Source organism: Rutilus rutilus (assembly GCF_951802725.1).
Source record: "Rutilus rutilus genome assembly, chromosome: 20".
Classification (NCBI taxonomy): Eukaryota; Metazoa; Chordata; class Actinopteri; order Cypriniformes; family Leuciscidae; genus Rutilus; species Rutilus rutilus.
In genome coordinates this window covers 5,903,896-5,921,142 of record NC_140225.1, presented here as the reverse complement: position 1 = coordinate 5,921,142, position 17,247 = coordinate 5,903,896, and the positions used below count along the sequence as shown (strand labels likewise).

At 37.0% G+C, this 17,247-nt stretch overlaps 2 protein-coding genes across 13 annotated transcripts in view; one reads left to right on the top strand and one right to left on the bottom strand.

Annotated features, from left to right (window-relative positions):
- The first annotated feature begins 292 nt into the window (after positions 1 to 292).
- mlh1 (mutL homolog 1, colon cancer, nonpolyposis type 2 (E. coli)) lies at positions 293 to 7,581 on the top strand. 2 transcript variants are annotated; one of them, XM_084391523.1, is made up of 20 exons: positions 293 to 398; positions 496 to 622; positions 991 to 1,081; positions 1,176 to 1,274; positions 1,354 to 1,427; positions 2,256 to 2,328; positions 2,426 to 2,517; positions 2,608 to 2,650; positions 3,914 to 4,002; positions 4,118 to 4,230; positions 4,331 to 4,424; positions 4,738 to 4,891; positions 4,974 to 5,266; positions 5,372 to 5,496; positions 5,881 to 5,989; positions 6,136 to 6,199; positions 6,340 to 6,504; positions 6,743 to 6,835; positions 6,935 to 7,045; positions 7,211 to 7,581. In XM_084391523.1, the coding sequence occupies exons 2-20, from the start codon at positions 516 to 518 to the stop codon at positions 7,361 to 7,363; spliced, it is 2,142 nt and encodes a 713-aa protein (XP_084247649.1). In that variant the 5' UTR covers positions 293 to 398; positions 496 to 515; the 3' UTR covers positions 7,364 to 7,581. The 2 variants fall into 2 exon arrangements, with proteins under 2 accessions (XP_084247649.1, XP_084247650.1); XM_084391524.1 differs by having other exon boundaries at positions 343 to 385.
- A 1,995-nt stretch (positions 7,582 to 9,576) lies between these two features.
- The window catches only part of lrrfip2 (leucine rich repeat (in FLII) interacting protein 2), a 30,118-nt gene continuing 22,447 nt past the window's right edge, over positions 9,577 to 17,247 (bottom strand). For 4 of the 11 annotated variants that reach the window (XM_084391520.1, XM_084391518.1, XM_084391519.1 and 1 more), the window contains 9 exons: positions 17,028 to 17,099; positions 14,537 to 14,707; positions 13,759 to 13,851; positions 11,584 to 11,716; positions 11,445 to 11,494; positions 11,244 to 11,367; positions 11,061 to 11,140; positions 10,796 to 10,900; positions 9,577 to 10,601 (listed from right to left, as the gene is read on the bottom strand). In XM_084391520.1, coding sequence (XP_084247646.1) covers positions 10,491 to 10,601; positions 10,796 to 10,900; positions 11,061 to 11,140; positions 11,244 to 11,367; positions 11,445 to 11,494; positions 11,584 to 11,716; positions 13,759 to 13,851; positions 14,537 to 14,707; positions 17,028 to 17,099 — 939 coding nt within the window. In that variant the 3' untranslated portion in view covers positions 9,577 to 10,490. Of the gene's footprint in view, positions 10,602 to 10,795; positions 10,901 to 11,060; positions 11,141 to 11,243; positions 11,368 to 11,444; positions 11,495 to 11,583; positions 11,717 to 12,129; positions 12,232 to 13,334; positions 13,428 to 13,758; positions 13,852 to 14,536; positions 14,708 to 17,027; positions 17,100 to 17,247 lie in introns of all 11 variants that reach the window. The other 7 variants (XM_084391521.1, XM_084391512.1, XM_084391513.1 and 4 more) reach the window with 2 other exon arrangements.

The window sequence follows — 17,247 nt, the reverse complement described above, 5'->3', positions numbered from 1 at the left end:
CCATCTGGTCAATGACCCAGTTTTGTTCATTTTCGAACAGCCTTTAAAGTTGATTTAGAATCTCTAGTTTTTCAAAAATCGAAAAGCCCATAGAACTGTATCTCTGCTAAATGAATTTTTCGTCTGTGATGCCCTTTCATTTTACGTTTTTGTATCTTTTTATTTAAATTATTGTTGCGTTTCAATTTATACTTACAAAATGTGAAAATGTGTGAAATGTGTCAAGAACTTGCTGTTGAATTCTGTCATCTTGAAAGGTCAATATAAAAATGTAATAAAAAAAAATCTTTAGGCATGACGTTGGCGGATATAGTTCTTCCACCAGCCAATCACAACACTCGGGAGGCGGGCGCTCGTCATTCGCGCCTGAAGTTCCGCGGGTCTCGTGCGTGTGCGACGTAAACAAACATTCACGTGCCTCTGAATTAGCTTATATTTTACGTAGTGAATGAGTGACAGTTCATGTGACTGTGTTTGTGTTTGTTTCTAATTTAGTAAATGAGTGCGAGTTCATCATGGCGGGAGTAATCCGCAGACTCGACGAGACTGTAGTGAACCGCATCGCAGCAGGAGAGATCATCCAGCGGCCTGCCAATGCCATCAAAGAGATGATGGAGAACTGGTGACACATTTATCGATCACTATAATAACTTCTACCTAATGACATTTTAACAATTTATGTCTACTAACTGGTGTCACTAAGGTTTATCTTTAATATAATAAGTAACGTTACTGACTAAAAACAAAAGTAGTCTCAAATGCTTGATTAAAATGTATTGATTATTTATGACTGGTGTCAACTTGTTATACATTATTATCTGGAAGGACTGATGACTAACAACCGGTGACACTTTATATATCACTAATAAATTCTCATGTTTATCAAAATCTATTCAGGGACACAAATGGCACCTGTGTGGCTAAATGACCCTAATATGTCAACCTCATGTGACACAATATGAGACACTAATATTTGTTTCGACTCCTCAGTTTGGATGCAAAGGCCACAAATATCCAGATAACAGTGAAAGAAGGTGGACTGAAGCTCATCCTCATTCAGGACAATGGCAGTGGCATCAGGGTAAGCCGCTTATTTTTACACCGCACACATCGATAGACATTTGTGAAATGGGAAATTTCTTGTTTGGAGCTTGATGCATTTTTATGCTTCACAGAAAGATGATATGGAAATAGTTTGTGAGCGTTTTACGACCAGCAAGCTTCAGTCTTTTGAGGACTTGGCATCAATTGCAACATATGGATTCAGAGGGGAGGTACAGTGTTCCTCGCTTCAGCTGATCGCTGTGTTGTTTACTGATCAACTTGGCTAAATCAACTCTCTTTTTTTTATAGGCTCTTGCCAGTATAAGTCATGTAGCACATGTCACAATCACCACAAAAACAGCTGATGCCAAATGTGCCTACAGGTAATTTTTTTTATTTTATAGACCTTATGCGTCCGAGAAATTTCCGTTTTTGCGGTAGCTTTGTATATTTCTATGGCAGTGCTGTCGAAAAGTAATCAGTCTAAGTGGATATACTTTATGTAGAGTTAATGAAAGTTATCATGAGCATTGTAATGTTTGAAGCGGATGTCATAATGAATGCCAGTAGACCGGGAAGATTTTAAAAACGAGCGGTTCATTCATAAATCCGTAAGATCTTACCTTCATGCTGTGGAAATGCAAACCGGAAGACAGAACACAATGAGCGCAGCGCTGAAAAGGGGCGGGGCTACATAAGGTCTATATATTATATTATATATATTATTGTACAATTATGGCTGCATCCGAAATCTCATACTTCCCTACTATATAGTATATATACTGACAAAAGAAGTACGTCCGAAATCACAGTGCTCATAAAACAGCAGGCCTGGATGACCTACTTCTCTGAGCAAGATGCTGGAGTGTGCAAACGATGGACACTTTACTGTCCCATGAGGCCACAGGAGAGGATTTATGAATGGCAGTGAAGCGATGTAACTGACGCTGACAGGTCACATGATAATGACAACATGGCAGAGGTAGAACGTCCAGATTAAATTCATACTATATAGAACATACTTTGTTATCGGTCGTGAAGTATTTACTTATTCAAAATAAGTACCTACTCAAGAGAGAATGCGATTTCGGACGAAGCCTTTATAATTTTACCAGACACACAGAATGTAGTGTAAATACACTGCAGCTCAGTTATTTTATTATTAATGTTTTCCTTTCTTTCATAAAGTGGTACTCTGGTTTTGTTTACAGGGCTAATTACTGTGATGGGAAGCTGAAATCTCCACCCAAACCCTGCGCTGGAAACCAGGGGACGCTGATTTCTGTAGGTTTACCGGACAGCAAGTACTTTTTTACACTTTTCTTTTATTCCCACAATTCCACAAGTAATCATTTCCTCCATTTTTTTTTTTTCCCTCTAGGTGGAGGATCTGTTCTATAATGTGTCCACCCGACGGAAAGCCCTGAAGAGCCCCAGTGAGGAATACTCTAGAATCATTGAGGTTGTGAGCAGGTGTGTTCATCAGATCTAGAAGGTTTTTGTTCTTCTGCGAGATCCTGAATAACCGTCCATGCCAACCTGTATGTGTTTCCTGTCATGCAGATACGCCATTCACAACTCTGGGAAAAGTTTTGCCGTCAAGAAGGTGAAATGCTCATTTCTCATTGTGTTGTTTTATATACAGTACCAGTCAAAAGTTTGGAAACATTACTATTTTTAATGCTTTTGAAAGAAGTCTCTTATGCTCATCAAGCCTGCAGTTAAAAAAAAAAACAAAAAAAAAACAAACAGTAATATTATGAAATATTATTACAATTTAAAATAATGGTTCTCTTTTTTAATATACTTTAAAATGTAATTTATTTTTGTGATGCAAAGCTGAATTTTCATCAGCAAGTACTCAAGTCTTTGGTGTCTTATGATCCTTCAGAAATCATTCTAATATGCTGATTTATGATCAATGTTGGAAACAGTTGTGCTGCTTAATATTTTTTTATAACCTGAGATACTTTTTTCAGGATTATTTGATGAATAAAAAGTTAAAAAGAACTGTATTTATTTAGAATAGAAATCTTTTGTAACAATATACACTACCGTTCAAAAGTTTGGGAACAATAACTTTTTTTTTTTAAGAAATTAGTACTTTAATTCAACAAGAATGCGTTAAATTGATAAAAGGTGATGGTAACGATTTATATTGTTAGAAATGTTTTTATTTTGAATAAATGCTGTTTTTATGAATAAATGCTGTTAACGTTTTACTCATCAATGAATCCTGAAAAAAGAATTCCAAAAAAATATATTAAACAGCACAACTGTTTCCATCATTGATAATAACTGAGTATCAAATCATCATATTAGAATGATTTCTGAAGGATCATAAGACACCAAAGACTGGAGTACTTGCTGATGAAAATTCAGCTTTGCATCACAAAAATAAATTACATTTTAAAGTATATTAAAAAAGAGAACCATTATTTTAAATTGTAATAATATTTCGTAATATTACTGTTTTTTATTTATTTTTTATTTTTTTTAACTGCAGGCTTGATGAGCATAAGAGACTTCTTTCAAAAGCATTAAAAATAGTAGTGTTTCCAAACTTTTGACTGGTACTGTATACATTTACTTTAATTGAAATAAACATTAACTGAAATCAAATCAATTATAGGCAAACTACAACTTTTCTAACTTTTGTTTAATTCAACTTGTACTAACACACTAAGAACTAAAATGACTAAAAGTAAAATAAAAATGTCACTTGAAAACACCAATAAAAATGACAAAAACTAAAACTTTGACTGAAAATGGACACAAATAATTAATATATACTATAAAAGTATATTAATGATACTAGAATAACACTGAGAGGACACATTCAGAAAGTAAATTGTTTCCCTCTATCCAGCAAGGCGAGATGGTTGCAGATGTGAAGACCCTACTGAATGCCTCTGTGCTGGACAACATCCGTGTGGTGTTTGGTGTAGCTGTTAGCAGGTACTTTTATGTGACCATTTTCCTGGATTATACACATTTGAATCTCATTTAAAACCAAAGGATACATTAACCTGATGGTAAATCATGGAGTAAAGCATTTATGTGTGTGTTTCAGGGAGCTGATTGAAGTTGAGTGTGAGGATCAGAAACTCGCTTTTAAAATGAAGGGCTACATCTCCAATGCCAACTACTCTGTCAAGAAATGCATCCTTATCCTTTTTATCAACCGTATGTCTTTTTGAGTTTGTTTCTATGTCAGTTTTTAAATGCAATATGTGATATCGTTTGAATACAAGACCTTCATAATTCTGACTGTGTTGTCTTCTAGATCGCTTGGTGGAGTCTAGTGCCTTGAAGAAAGCTATTGAGACTGTATACACTGCTTATCTTCCCAAAAACACTCATCCTTTTCTTTATCTCAGGTAAATCATATCACTTGATGACAGTATTCAAATTAATTTTACTTTTATTTAGCAAAGATAGATTAAATTGATAAAAAATGACAGAAAAACATGTATAATGTTACAAAAAATTCAATTTAAAATAAATGCTGTTCTTCTAAACTTTCTATTCATTAAATATTCCTGAAAAAATTGTTTCCACAAAAATATTAAGATTGATAATAAGAAATTGAGCAGCAAATCAGCATATCCGAATGATTTCTGAAGGATCATGTGACACTGTAGACAAATCTGGAAATGTTTTACTAATACTTGACAATTGTTCATTGTGAAGTTTAGAGATTGCTCCTCAGAACATTGACGTGAACGTTCACCCCACCAAGCACGAGGTGCACTTCCTACACGAGGACAGCATCACCGAGAGCATTCAGAAACACATCGAGAGTAAACTGCTTGGCTCCAACTCCTCACGCACATACTTCACACAGGTGAACCTTCAATTACAGGAGTACGTTTTTTATATTGTCTGATTTGAACAACACTTGACGGATTTGCATGATCCTTTTTTAGACTCTGCTTCCAGGACTCTCGTCGTCCGCCAGCGTGGCCAAAGCCTCTTCTTCAGCAGACTCCCAGGAGCGTGTGTACGCCCATCAGATGGTCCGCACCGACTGCAAATCCCAGAAGCTTGATGCGTTCCTCCAGCCATCTGGCTCTCAGTGCAGGCCAGATAAAGCCTCCAGCCCCCCCGCTGCCGAGCCAGACGACTCCGATCTTCTGAATGCCGTTGAGGATCTGGAGCCGTGCGCCTCAGAAGAGCTACAGACAGACTTTCAGCCTCCTCCTGATGAAGCACCACTGAGGTGAAGTGCAGAAAACAGGCTGTTTCTGAGAGTTTTACTAGTTATAGTAGAAGGCAGTCGTGGCCATCAGAGGGTCATCCCGTCGTCTGTTTCATATTCTTTCAGGAAAAGGCCTCATGTTGAGGAGGTGAAGGAAGATTTGACGGCCGCCTCTCTTCCCAGGAGACGCGTCATTAAACTGACCAGCATTAAGGAGCTTCGGGAGGATATTGAGCAACAAACTCACAAAGGTCAAACTATATCCGCTTTAGGAAATAGAACAGACGTGTTTTAGTGTTAGTGAATTAAAATCTCCCTTGACTATTTTAACAATGGAAAAGCCATTCAATGTGTCCGGTCCCAACTTCCATTTCACTGTATAAATTAAATACATATTAATCCTTATGAAAGTTACAAAAGTTATTTAATACAAGACTAGTGAGCTATTTCTTTTTTTTTTTGTCCTTTGTTGTTTGATTAACATTAAAACGCAAACACCAGGAATATTAGATTATGCAACAGACGAGATCTGTACCTTCATGCAGTTAATTAATAAACCATTGGTTTGTTATATCGGCATTTTTTATGCTATAGACGATAAGCAGATGGTTGTAAATTGATTTTGTCCTCCACAGGTTTACAGGAGCTGCTTCAGAAACACTCGTTTGTGGGTTCAGTCAGTCCTCAGTGGACTCTAGTGCAGCACCAGACGAAACTCTACCTGCTCAATACAACCAAACTCAGGTTACAAACAGATCAATGACTGACATAAGTTCATTCATGACTCTACTTTCATAAATAATGCTAATTTTATTTATGCATTTTCCATTCTTTTTCAGTAATGTTATATATTTGTTGACAAACACACATTTCTCTCTCGTTTTCTGCAGTCAGAAGCTGTTTTATCAAATTTTGATCTACGATTTTGGTAACTTTGGAGTCCTTCGATTGTCGGTGTGTTATTGCATTCATTTTATTTTTTGTTATACATGCTATTTAAAGTAATAACAATTTTTTTTATTCATTTTTATTTAAAAAATGTCTGTTTACTAATGGTTGCATTTGACAGATTAAAACTAAAGTTGTTTCTTCAGAATCCAGTTCCGCTCTATGATTTGGCCATGTTGGCTCTGGATTCAGAGGAGAGCGGATGGACGGATGAGGACGGATCAAAAGAAGGACTGGCCCAGTATATTGTGGATTTCCTTAAGCAGAAAACCGAAATGCTGGAAGAGTACTTTTCCCTGGAAATAGATGGAGTGAGTGACACATTCTACACGTATAATCAAATTCTTATATAAATGAAGCTCAAGAGACTGAGTTTATTTAACCTCGCGTATGGTGCTTTCCTATATACGACTGCCGTACTGTAACGCAGACTCTAGTGGCTTATTGCTTTCACAAAAGGCCGGCAACAGCAATATAATGACAAGAAACTAATCGCAATCAACATTATGGTGCTTCATAACTGTTAGGAGCTCTTGCATTTCTTTACAGGAAGGGAACCTGACTGGTCTGCCAATGCTGCTTGATAATTACACTCCTGCCATGGAGGGACTCCCGATGTTCATCCTGCGTTTAGCCACTGAGGTCGGCATTTCATGGAACTGTAGTTTATTGGGGGTTGTGCATAAAATAGACATTACAATAAAAAAACAGATGCAACTAAATAACTGATGGATGATGCAGGTGAACTGGGATCGAGAGAAGGATTGTTTCCGTGACTTCAGCATAGAATGCAGTCACTTCTATTCCATAAGGAAACGCTACACACTGGAGTCGGATGCAGAAGAGCCACAGGTAATGCTCACGTTACACACACAAATGATGGTAACAACAAATTGTAATAACATGCTATTCTGAACTTCATGCATTGTTTTTTTGTGGTTTATGTCAATGATTTTTGATTAATTGAAGAGTTGACTGAATCCCGAATGTGTAAGGCTTGATGTTTATTGTTTGTAGGATGCAGAGATGAGCTGGCAGTGGAAGGTGGAGCATGTGCTTTTCAAAGCTCTCCGATCTCTCTTCAGTCCCCCGAAACACTTCAGTGAAGATGGCAGCGTTCTCCAGATCGCCAGCCTGCCTGAACTCTACAAAGTGTTTGAGAGATGCTGAAGTTCAGCACTTTTCAGAAATGACTGCTTTTTGCTGCGCTTTGTTGGTCAGCTGACAATCCCAAAATGGCTAAGACCACGATACACATCGTCTGTCACATTATTCCAGATGACCGGCTAACATTAAAACAAGGATTTATAGACATTTGTACTGCAGATGAATAAAAAAAAAAAAAGATTGTATTTTGAAATATTAAACAACGTTTTTTTATTATTGTGAACTGACTGAACTGTCTTTGAAAGTGTAAAACAGTCTTATTCCATAATGCACTTCTCTTTCAAGTCACATTACACATTTATGCATTTGGCAGATTCTTTTATCCAAAGCTACTTGGAATAATAAAGCAAAAAATATGAAACGGATATCAACAACAATTTACAAAATCATGTTCAAAGGAGAAGTATGTAGTTTTTGCATCATTAACGGCACCAAATTGAATGGCAAAAATTAAAGGCAGGATAGGTGATTTGTTACAGAAACATTTTTTGTTATGCTGGTTGAAAGTCTCTTCACATCCTGACAACAATCACTAAGTTAAGTGGTCTAAATGTGTGTGTGTGTGTGTATATCATCTGTGGAAGGCTTAGGACCATAACATTTCCGTCCAATCATTGAATTCGGTCCGATGAAATGATACACAATGTCCTACCTGCCTGTGAACGTATGCATTTCCATATCTCCACCTGCTCGCGCAGACATCAGCACGTTTCATACTAAGAGTTAGAGACGGACCTCAGTCACCGAGCACCGAAACAGCAGCCACCTTTTACACTTCCTCCTGATCCAAAGAAACGAGCTTATGCTGCGTTCATGCCATCATTTGTAAGAGATGGAATCCCGTGACGTTATACTCGGAGCGGTTCGTGACACTATCAGCGAAATGATTCTGCAGCAGTCGGGTGGTACAGGTCAGTATGGAAGCTTGTTTCCGCCACTGAAAAATAAATAAATAATAATAATTGCGACTTTTTATCTCACAATTGTGACTTTTTTTCTTCAGTCAGAATTGCGAGATATGAAGTCAGAATTGCGAGAAATGAAGTCAGAATTGCGAGAAATAAAGTCAGAATTGCGAGAAATAAAGTCAGAATTGCGAGATATGAAGTCAGAATTGCGAGAAATGAAGTCAGAATTGCGAGAAATAAAGTCAGAATTGCGAGAAATAAAGTCAGAATTGCGAGAAATAAAGTCAGAATTGCGAGAAATAAAGTCGCAATTGCGAGATATAAAGTCGCAATTGCGAGAAATAAAGTCGCAATTCTGAGAAATAAAGTCGCAATTGGGAGATATAAAGTCGCAATTGGGAGATAAAAAGTCAGAATTGCATTATATAAAGTCAGAATTGTGAGATAATCTATTCTGAGGTTAAAAAAAAAAAAGGTATTTTTTCCCCCTTAGAATTGGACTTTATATCTCACAATTCTGACTTTATATCTCACAATTCTAAGAAAAGATGTCAGAATTGCAAGATATAAACTCGCAATTATGTTATAAAGTCAGAATTGCGTGATATAAAGTCGTAATTGCGAGAAAAAAAGTCAGAATTCTGACTTTATAACACGCAATTCTGACATCTTTTCTCAGAATTGTGAGATATAAAGTCAGAATTGCGAGATATAAACTCGCAATGTGTTATAAAGTCAGAATTGCGTGATATAAAGTCGCAATTGTGAGAAAAAAAGTCAGAATTCTGACTTTATAACACGCAATTCTGAAAAATAATAACAATTGCGAGATAAAAAGTCGCAATTATTATTATTTATTTATTATTCAGTGGCGGAAACAAGCTTCCATAGGTCAGTGCTCTTTGTTTATGTTCATTATTATTCTTAACATAATGTGCTTTGAGACATGAGGTAGTTTAACGCCGTCTCTCGTGATGCTTTTCTTTTCTCCCTGCTGCACGCGTTCATGTGTTTTGAAGGAGGCGTGGCTTTGGAGACGCTCTGAAGGGAGGACGGGACGGGATCTTATGCTTCGAAAGCTAGCTTGCTATTGCTAGCCTCTGAAAATTGCCTACCCTACCTAAAATATGAGGTCATATAAAGTACTATGAAATGTTTATCATTGCATGTTGTGTTTTTAAACACATGTGGCCATTGATTGAGACAAATGCTCAAAAGTTAGGCCATTTCAAACATACTGCAATTCCGAGGTGTAAAAATGCCACCTTTAAAAAGTCTCATTATTAAAAATAATTACTGAAAGAGAGGTCGGTTTGTAAATCGTGTAGTTTATTTACAGTATACTTGGCAGTTGCTTTAGTCAAAATCGCTGTGCTTGTGAAGTGTCAGACAATTTGTTTCTAGTGTGATTAAAAAGTTGCACCAAACTTGAATACAACAGCGTGGTGAAAGGCATTGAGCGGCATTGGTACATGAATCTGAAATCTCACAATGTCACGGTAGAATCTTCAGTCTCTATCTGGGAGTTAAAATCGTTGCATTTAGTGTAAAACTGATGTAGTCCATTGTGACAAAGCACGTCAAAAAACCTAACAAAAGTCAATGTGCCCTGCAAACGATCACAATTCATGAATCACCCACCCATTCATACTGCATTCATTTACACATTTATTTTCAAGAAATATTTTAAATAATTGAAAAACAAAAACACTTAATTGAAACCATAGCAGACATGATTGATTTTCTATACCGTTCAACTCATGGCTGTACCCTTTATTAAACACATTAAAAGTTTTCTGTACCGGTAGAAATACGTTTTCTTGTATAGTGTTATAATGCATATAACCCTCGCCCCCCCCCTGTGAAGGCACATTGCTGTGTAAGCATTTACATGGACGTCGAGGGCCCTGCGGTCGTGTCGATTTACAGTTTAAAAAGCGCTTTTATACTCGTCGTTCAACTTAGATAAGAGGAGGGGGGAAAAAAAGCACCCAGTCCGAGCAATGAAACCTCATCAAGCCTTTAAAAACAACAAAACCAACAATATTCTCGGGTTCAGAGAAGAAAGCACAAAGGTTTAGATGTTCCCTCCCTGACCGTGTTGCCGTAGTAAGGTGTAAATCTGTATTTTACCACGAGAGGCAAGGAAACAAGGTAAAGGGGGCCTGCAGATTTCTTTTTTTTTTTTGGTGTCCAACTGAACGGTGTCGGAGAGTCTCTCTTCACTGCTGGGATAGAAGAGCATTTCTGTTTGCTTTCATCTTCTCCAGCCGCTTTACAAGATGGTTGTTGGTCATTTCCATTTCTTCGATCTTATCCAGGGCAGTGCGCAGCTACAAAAGGAAAAGAGATGCGTGAGGTTAACTCATGACTGTGACTGCTAATATGACAAACAGTTTGCTTTTCTCTACGCTTGGATTTGGCATTTGCATGTCAGGAACATTTTTTTCCCCAGGTTACAACCCTGAATGTGTCATGTGTGTCTATATCAGTAGCGGAGATGTTTGAACAGCAGATGGGTTCATACCTCCCTCTGAAGTTTTCTTTTCTCTGCTTTCAGTTCATCTTCTATCTTTTCTGCATTATCTGCTGAATTTTTATATCTGGACACCTGTCCTTCAAGTCTGTTTACCTGCAAGACATACAGAAAATTACAAGTTATACTAATATTCAATTATTTTTTAATTTTAACAAGTAAAAAATCTAAAAGTGACAATATTTGTCATATGATTAAAATAATTTTACTGATTAATACATTTTTGAAAATTATTTGGTTCTGATTACAAACTCACATTTTGTTCCATCGTGGCCATTTCCTGTTCAGCCTTTGAGAGCTTGAATTTGTATTCACTTATCTGTCTATTGGCATCCCCTACAAGGAACAAACTGTGTTAAAGCATGTAAAGGTACATGCGAAGGTGTTAATTCAGACTTCAGTGTGTGTTTGTGTGTGTGTAGCGTGTCAGATGTCGTACTCTGCATCTCGATGAAATGCAGGTCAGTGCCGTTCTCCATTCCTCGCTCTCCTTCTGTGTAAACACTGTCGATCTTTGAGTGTTTTTGCCTTTCTTCCTCCAGCTGCATCTTCAGTTTTCTGATCTAAAAGAGCACAGATGTGTTACTTCAACTCATCTATGCCAATAATCCCACTGAAATCATTCCATGTACAATCATACCTGGGACAAAAGTTCATCCTTTTCATCCGCAAGCTTTCGTAGTCTTACATCTGGAGTATGAAGACAGGAATTAAGCTTTATCATGCCATTGCTTCTACACTAATACAGATAAGCTTGACAAGTGTATTTGGAGACTCACCCAAAGGCCCGTCTCCTGCTGACTCCAGCACCTGCGCTACTTCTTGTTTTACCACGGTGATGCCTGCGGTAGGGGACTCGTGGCTGACGTCTCCGTTGGGCATGTCCTCGGGTATGATGACCAGCCCATGTTTCTGTGAGAGCAGGAGTGGACAGTATAAGAGCATGATGTATAAAAGCCATTTTTAAATGGACACTGGCCAGTACGCTTATTGCATAATTATGTTTATTTATAGGATACCTTATGTAGAATAGATTCTAAGAAAGCAATCCCATAGTGTACTGTGACAAGCTCAGTGGGGGAAAAAAAAGATCCAAGCTGGCCAGAAATTACAGATAAAATAGCTAAAAATAATTCAAACTTGACTACTTTAACGCAAAAAAAGAAAGAAAAAAGTGTCCTATGAAATGCAGATCAAACAGATACAAACCAAATAAAAGGAGACGAGCGCAACAAGCCAAATGCTTTCCATTGAAATGATCTGTTTATTGTTGTTATACAGTGCTGATGTCAAGCTTCTGGTGCAGGACCACTTAAAGGACGTACCTCTTCCATTCGGCTTTTCCCCTTGAGGTCAGCCAGCTCATCCCTGAGCTCATCTCTCTCATTCCTAATGCAACCAAAGTATTCTTTCTGTCTCTCTAACGCCTGGCCACGCACAGGGCAGGAAAAGAGAGAGGAGTGAAGAAAACAGTAGAGACAGCAGCAAACACACGCAATGAACACCACCTTCAGTTAGGACTGGGCGATATAGCTAAAAAATAATATATACTGTATATATATATATAAAAATATAATGATTCTGTTTCAGTTTTACTTTAAAGGAATTCATTTTGGATTGATGTTTATATTTTTCCTGGTTCTGTTCTGAATACTATTCATTTTAAAGGATTTGTTGTGGAGTGAGGGGAACTAAAATAGGAACTCTCTCTCTCTCTCTCAAAAACGCAATTTTATACGTGTAGCATATTTTTGAACCATGCAGCAAACGTCTTAAAATATCTTAAATGACTTTTTAAACCGTTAAACTGTAGTCTTAATTGGTAAAAATTCTTATTTTCAGTTAACTATGAGCATCCCTATTTGAAACTTTGTATTGCTGGCACTTCTTGTGTAATTGCCTCCTTAAGATGAATCGCTTGTTGTCTTTGGATAAAAGCATCTGCTAACTGAATTAATGTAAATGTAAAAAAATATGACATTGATTAACCCATCACAAATGTTTCATATATTGCCCAGCCCTAGCTTCAGTCACAGATGGTAGGATGAAAATAGACCATGCTGACAGATGAACAGTACAGGAAGTGAAGAAGTGAGGTTATTAGTCTATCTATATAGTGTTGCCTGTGCTTTTCTTCCAATCATCTTCAGCAATTCTTGGATTTCATGCAGAAGTGAGTATATTAGAAGTAAAATGAACCTTCTTCAAACACGCAAGTCTGGATGTAATCAATTTTCATGCATTGTGTTCCTTTTACAGTTTTCAACTCTACTGTGTGGTACCCAACAATTCTGGTGTAAACAGCTGAGGCTCATGGGATACCAGCAGAGGGCAGCACCATGCATTTACAACTATTGAAACTGCCAATCAATTTGTGTAAACTTAAGCGTGCATACACTGTTCATAAATCATATTTTATATATACTGTATGTGTGTGTGTGTATATACATACATACATACATACAGTATATATAAAATTTGATCAGCCTTTTCAGAGTCAATCCAAACACTATCTCCTAAACCGTCATACCGCAATCTTTTTGTCCTTCCAGTTAACAGTTTCCTGCAGGTCAAACACCTCTCTTGTGAGGGTATCTAGTTTTTGCTGAAATTTCTGGTTCTCCTGGAGTTGTGTTTAATAAAGCAGAGGAAGAAGAAAGACAGATTCAAAACAGACACTACAAAGCAGCAATGAGGCGGAACATATGAAGGAAGAAAACAGGAGGATCCTAATGGAGGAGAGTGAATGATATAGAGAATCTAAACCTTCCTATTTCATCTATGAAGAACATAAAGAACAACACTTTCCCTCAAAAAGATTACAAATCATCTACAACTTGATTATCCTGCAAAAGCTTTGAAACACTTAGTCTAATGCAGACTTTTTTTTTTTTTTTTTTTTATGTTTTCAACTGAATTTATGGTCGATAAACCATTTCTGTTCTGGTCTCTACCTCGATGAGCTCATCTCGCTGACGAATGCCCTCCTTTAGCTCCTCTTGTTTGTGCTGTAGGACTGAACATGTGTGCTTCTGTCGCTCTAGCTCCTGTCAATCAAAAGAAAAAAAAAGAAAATACATTCACACATAATCTGCTTGTGTTTAGGGTTCAACAGCTGTAAAATCTAACATAAAAGTCTGTGTTTACATAATATATGTGTGTGTGTGTGTGTGTGTGTGTGTGTGTGTGTGTGTGTGTGTGTGTGTGTGTGTGTGTGTGTGTGTGTGTATATATATATATATATATATATTTATATTTATTTTTATTATTATATTATATTATATTTATATATTATAATATATATATATATATATATATATTTTTTTTTTTTTTACAAGCTTTAGATTCAATTTGATACTGATTGATTTGGATATTAAGGTAATCAGGTAGATATGTAAATTTTTTAGATCTCTCTCAACTAAAGTTGTGGTCAAATTTACCACTGCTAATATCACTAATATGACCGCACCTTGACACTGTAAACTATACAGGAAACTTTCTTGGTAAATTACTATAATGTTAAAAGTTAAAATTAACAAAAGAGACCAAAGGATTAAATTAATATATATTTTTGGGATATATTAATCAACCCTCAAATAAAAACTGATAGTATATTAGCATTATATTATTATTAGAAGTATTATGAGCAAAATTAGCAAAGAAACAGCAACAAAAAAAAAACAGTTTTATTAAGCAACAATTTTCTAGAAATGAGCAATTTAGTTTAAGTACCTTTGATTTCTCCTCTGTTTCCCTGCGCAGCTCTGACATTTGCTCTTCCATCTCCTCTAAAACATCTTTGAGTGTGTCCACTTGGTAAATGAGGTTTCCCTTTTCGTTGTCCAGCTGAGCGTTGGATACCATGGCTTTCTTGTACTTCTCCTCCACTTCTGACAGAGATTCCTGATGAAAGGGAGACAAAAAATCCTTAACACAAAACCATTACAAAACTTAATGACAGGCAAATAAACAAAGCAGACTCTGATCACTGCACTGAAGATTAGAATTAGATAAAAATGTGAAGTGCAGGTAAAAAATTGAAGAAGTAAAAGTGTAATCCAACTCAATGCTATACATAAAATCGAACAACCTTTTTCTAAAGTCAAGGCCCTTTTACTAAACAGACATTCCTGGTCTTACTGTGAATTTCTTTTACGGCTCGTCTTTGTAACTCTTTCTAAAATGGTAATAACTTGCTCCTCCTCTTCAGCTCCTTTGCTCCAATCACCTGTCCAATGCAGGTTCATTACCGTTCAAAGGTTGAGGTTGATAAGATTTTTTTTAGTGTTTTAGAAAGAGGTTTCTTATATTCACCAAGGCTGCATTTATTTAAATAAAAAATACAGTAAAACAGTAATATTGTGAAATATTAATACAATTTAAAATAACATTATTCCTGTGACGGCAAAGCTGAATTTTCAGCATCATTACTAAAGTCTTTAGTGTCTTAAGAAATGTTGAAAAATGTGTGTTGCTTAAAAGTTTTGTAGAAAAACTGAATGCATAGAAAGTAAAACAAAAAACAAAAAAAACTATTTCTATTTGAAATAGAAATCATTTGTAACATTATGTCTTTACTGTCACTTTTGACCAATTAAAAGCAACCTTGCTGAATGAAAGTATTAATTCTTTCAAAAAAAATCTTACTGACCCTAAACCTTTGAACAGTAGTATATATGTACAGTAATGGCAACTACTTAAAATCCAATCACTTCTCAATAGATAAAATCAAATCTTTCCCTGCATTAACACTTGTTCATGTAAGGTTCCTTCACAGGGTCTTACTAGTATCAGGATATTTAATGCTTTAAAGGAGACATATCATGCTTTTAAATTGTTCCTTTTTACATATAAATCATACATTTGTAGTCTATATAAAGCGGAACTGCAATGCTTGGGTCTGAATTCCTCATTATTATAGCTCCACAGGCCCCTTTTCTACCCCTTTTCTGATGTGCGTCTGAGAGCAACTCGTTTTGGTGCGGTCTCTTTAAATACAATTGAGACACTTCATTCCCCGCCCCCACTCCAGGTTGCAGAGGTTCAACTCCACCCCGTTCGGCCATTTTTGTAGTTTGATAGCAGAGATACGATTATCTAGCAGCACAGAAACTTTTTATTCACACGTTATTAACAAAATGTCAACAACGGAAGACTTGTCCAGCCAGCCTTACATGTTCGAGCCAGAGTCGGAGCCGGAGCGAGATGAAAATGAAGACGACGAACCTGTAGAACAACGTCTTCATATGGATGTATCTCAATGGTGTGTTACTGTATTTACACATGAAACTTTGGTCTTCCGACCTTTTACCACCGTGTCGATTTATTTTGATTAATATGTGCGAGGGAGAGAGCGCAAGACAGCGTCTAGTTTGGAGACGGTGAAGTCTTGTTTACACTTTCGCCTGGCTCCGAAGAGAGAGAGAGAGCGCGCGATCGGGTCTCTCTCTCGGCTCGTTCTTTCAGTTAAACATGCACCCTATCACAAGCGCGGCAGTTCATCTACATTAGACGGTGTAATGAAGCGTGTGGGTTACTACATCCAACAACCGAACATTTTAACTTACCCTCTCGTAACTTCTGCATCCTTTAGCGGCTTGGACTACAAAATTGCAGCGAGAAATAAAAATGGCGGATTGTGTTGGGCCGGAAGTCAATGTCCTTATTTGGCAGTTCCGCTGCAAATACTGTGACGTAATAGTTCAAAAAACGTCATAGATAACAGAAAAATCGGAACAGGTTGAAAAATATGACCAAAAAAGAATATAAAGATATCAACGAAGCACCTGAAGAGAATAATTTCAACTTTTCTGTACTTCTAAACACTCCAAATATACAACAAAATGCATTTAAGGGCTAAAAAAAGTGGATTTAGCATGATATGTCCCCTTTAAATATCTACAGCTTCCAAATGTGAACTGTACAAACACAAAAAATTCTTCACACAGCTACAGTTGAAACATCCAGAGTAAAAGGTGTGTCGTCCTCCATCTTCTTTAACAGTGGTTTGGAGTGAGGCAGAAGACTTCCATGTGACTTTGGCGCTTTGGAGCAATTACCTCTTCAAGCAACACGACACTGCGGACTAAACGTGACTGTAAAGAGCTAATGTAGTGATTGAAAGACCCATGCAAGGCTCATGCTTTCAGACTAAAGAGTGCTAAGTGTCTGGTGTGTTAGTGGAGGATGAGGAAAGGCATGCATTGAGCTCAGGACCCTCTACCTTCAGCTCTTTAAGACCCTGCATGTATCGGCCCTCTACATCCTGAATCTGGTCCTTTAGATCATAGATGTCCTGTTGAGATGGATGAATGAATCATGGGAAAGGTTTGGCATTCACGGAAGGTCAGAGCGGTGACCTCTGATTGTACATTTTTTTACAAACACAGAAAGGGAAAGAGCTTCCCAAGGGCATTCAAACACAAAGAGGAAAGAAAGGAAAA

Bases quoted from the DNA above. Each gene is read 5' to 3' on its own strand.
- mlh1 (XM_084391523.1), top strand. From the start codon at position 516: ATGGCGGGAGTAATCCGCAGACTCGACGAGACTGTAGTGAACCGCATC. The intron at 2,329-2,425 runs GTAGGTTTACCG...TTTTCCCTCTAG, and splicing joins ACCAGGGGACGCTGATTTCT to GTGGAGGATCTGTTCTATAA. The intron at 5,497-5,880 runs GTCAAACTATAT...TGTCCTCCACAG, and splicing joins TGAGCAACAAACTCACAAAG to GTTTACAGGAGCTGCTTCAG.